A 2,354-nucleotide genomic window follows, 5' to 3' on the forward strand; every position below is an offset into this window, starting at 1 on the left:
AATGGAATAGACATAAACCAAAAAGAAAAAAATCAGGATAAAGTGTTATTGCCATTTTGTTTGTAGGGAGGGGTCAGGAAATGGAACAGATTACCTGGGAAACATCCTAAGACGATCTCAAAGAGGGTAGGTTACAGAATTTAAGAGTAAATGACAAAATTAGGTATTATTCCGCTTAACCTACAAGTGAATAAAGGAAGTCAAAATAGTTATCCTATTTGGTACAAGAATTTTTACATTTAATACATAGCAATTCATTTCTCAGAAACTAATACCGGTAACTTTTAGAAGAAAGAAATTTCCATTACACAATGACTAGAAAAATCTCAAATGCAACTAAGCAGCTATGCTATATAGCTCAGTATGTATCATTACATTGTTGTGGGCTAGTGTACATTTCAGTTTAACACAGAACTGCATTTTGGGTTTTAGAAAGGCAGCAATAGTTCTATTTTGGCTTTTATTCTAGATGCTTAACACAGTTAAGGCGACAGTTCAAGCATATTAAGTGAAGGTAGTTACAATTTAATGATGACCAACACAATCTCTTACAACCTACATACACTGTATAATGCTTACATGGAACGAAACCAGTGTACTTGGTGTTTCACACGCGCGCGCACACGCATACCCACAGAACTAAAAAAGCATCAAAAGCAGTCATTCTACATGTACTATGGCAACACATTAAAAACGCAATTAAACCACAGAACTAAAGTAATATGAACAGCACTACTTGATATGTAAGATAAAGGTGATTGGTTCTAACACAGAGCCAAGACTATATCAGTCACTCTAATCATCATGGCTTATAAAAGCATCAGGTTTCCAGTAGAGAAACTACTCTAGGAAAATCAGTAAATCTGTCCAAAGTTTCACATCTGTAAAACCCGGATAAGGCTACGACAATCTTGAAGTGTGAACAAGATATCCAATCAAAACAGTGAGATTCCCAGCCATAATGTAAGATAGAAAGGTCTTCATCATGCCGCATATGCGCTCTGGCTCCTGGAAAGCTTCATGTGCATAATATAGAGTTAAGTTGCCCAAGAAGTAAACTGGAGAAGTTCGGTGAAGTTTCCATTGTGCCATGACTTTTAAACCTCAGGAATGGTGTGATCCATCAGGCTCTTCATAATGCTTGGTGCCATCCATTTAATAATATGTTCAAAGATAAAAGCAGGCCTGACTGTAATAGTAACTACAGTCTCAGATGTTGACAGTATGTCTGCAATTTGAGAGTCCTTCAGCCCAATGACATTCTGCCCATTGACTTCACAGATGTTATGTTCTGTGAGAAGACCATTTCTGGCTGCAGAACTATCTTTCACTATGGATGTTATCTTTCCATTTTTAAAGATAAAGCCAACATGTCCAGTACTATCCTTATGCATGGTAACTGTCCGTTCAAAGGGCCTGTCACGAACAGTCATAGTAATCTTCTCTCCAAAAGCCTGTTTGAGCACCTTGTGAGCTTTATCAGAGCTCCAGCCTGCACAGTTTTCCCCATTGATCTGGAGTACTTGGTCCCCAAATCTCAGACCAATCAACGAGGCTGGAGAATTTGCCTGGACCAGCTGAACAAATATACCATTATCTATTGATTTAAGCCTGAGTCTAATTTTTCCATCTTGATCCTTACACAAAATGACTTCAAAAATCCCTTGCTTAATTTCTGCTCTATGAATCCCAACATCGTTACCAGTTACAGGAGCTACCATATAGTTCATACTGGAAGGTCTTGCTACCAACTGCCCCTGAACTGATGCTCCAGGGGCCAAGGCCATATTTGCACGGATTTCTTCATCATTTAAACTCAGGCGCATGTACTGGGACAGCTCCGGATATAGTTTAGGATAGAGATTTCCATCTTGAGAGATGGGAGCAGAAGCTTCAGACAAAATTGCTGGGTTGGCAGGGTTTGCAGAAAAGGCAGTTTGAGCCTGAAGAACTTTGTCTACCTTCAGGGCTTCAAGAGTTGTGTAGAGAGACATTTTTGCAGGATTTTTCTCGGTCGCAGGACCCATCGCCGCGTCCCTAAAAAAATAATTATAAAAAAGGACTGTTGACTTTCTCTAAGTTTGCACAGTATTTGGTGAGCTCTTCAGAGTCAGTTATCACTTATCTGAGGACTAAGCAGTCACAACCATAACTGCTTGGTTATCCCAGAGGGATGAATGCAAACTGTCATACGAATTGCACTTTGCAGGGTTCTCACATCTCCTCTCTCACTCCCATCATTGTGGTTTTCTGGGAAGAATCAGACTGTCACACCATTGATAATGGGAACAGACCCAGACAGCAAGAGCAAGGTGACTCCACCAGCTGATTCTCCAATAGTTTACCAAGTACCT

At 39.8% G+C, this 2,354-nt stretch overlaps 1 protein-coding gene across 1 annotated transcript; it reads right to left on the reverse strand.

The window, feature by feature from the left end:
- Nucleotides 1-1,041: 1,041 nt before the first annotated feature.
- On the reverse strand, nt 1,042-2,003 carry LOC129511035 (syntenin-1-like). The gene has a single exon (XM_055327483.1). It carries the CDS (start codon nt 1,992-1,994, stop codon nt 1,098-1,100), a length of 897 nt encoding a protein of 298 aa, XP_055183458.1. The 5' UTR covers nt 1,995-2,003; the 3' UTR covers nt 1,042-1,097.
- Between the last annotated feature and the right edge of the window lie 351 nt (nt 2,004-2,354).

Source organism: Nyctereutes procyonoides, unplaced genomic scaffold, assembly GCF_905146905.1.
Source record: "Nyctereutes procyonoides isolate TBG_1078 unplaced genomic scaffold, NYPRO_anot_genome, whole genome shotgun sequence".
NCBI classification, from domain to species: domain Eukaryota; kingdom Metazoa; phylum Chordata; class Mammalia; order Carnivora; family Canidae; genus Nyctereutes; species Nyctereutes procyonoides.

Bases quoted from the DNA above. Each gene is read 5' to 3' on its own strand.
- LOC129511035 (XM_055327483.1), bottom strand. From the start codon at position 1,994: ATGTCTCTCTACACAACTCTTGAAGCCCTGAAGGTAGACAAAGTTCTT.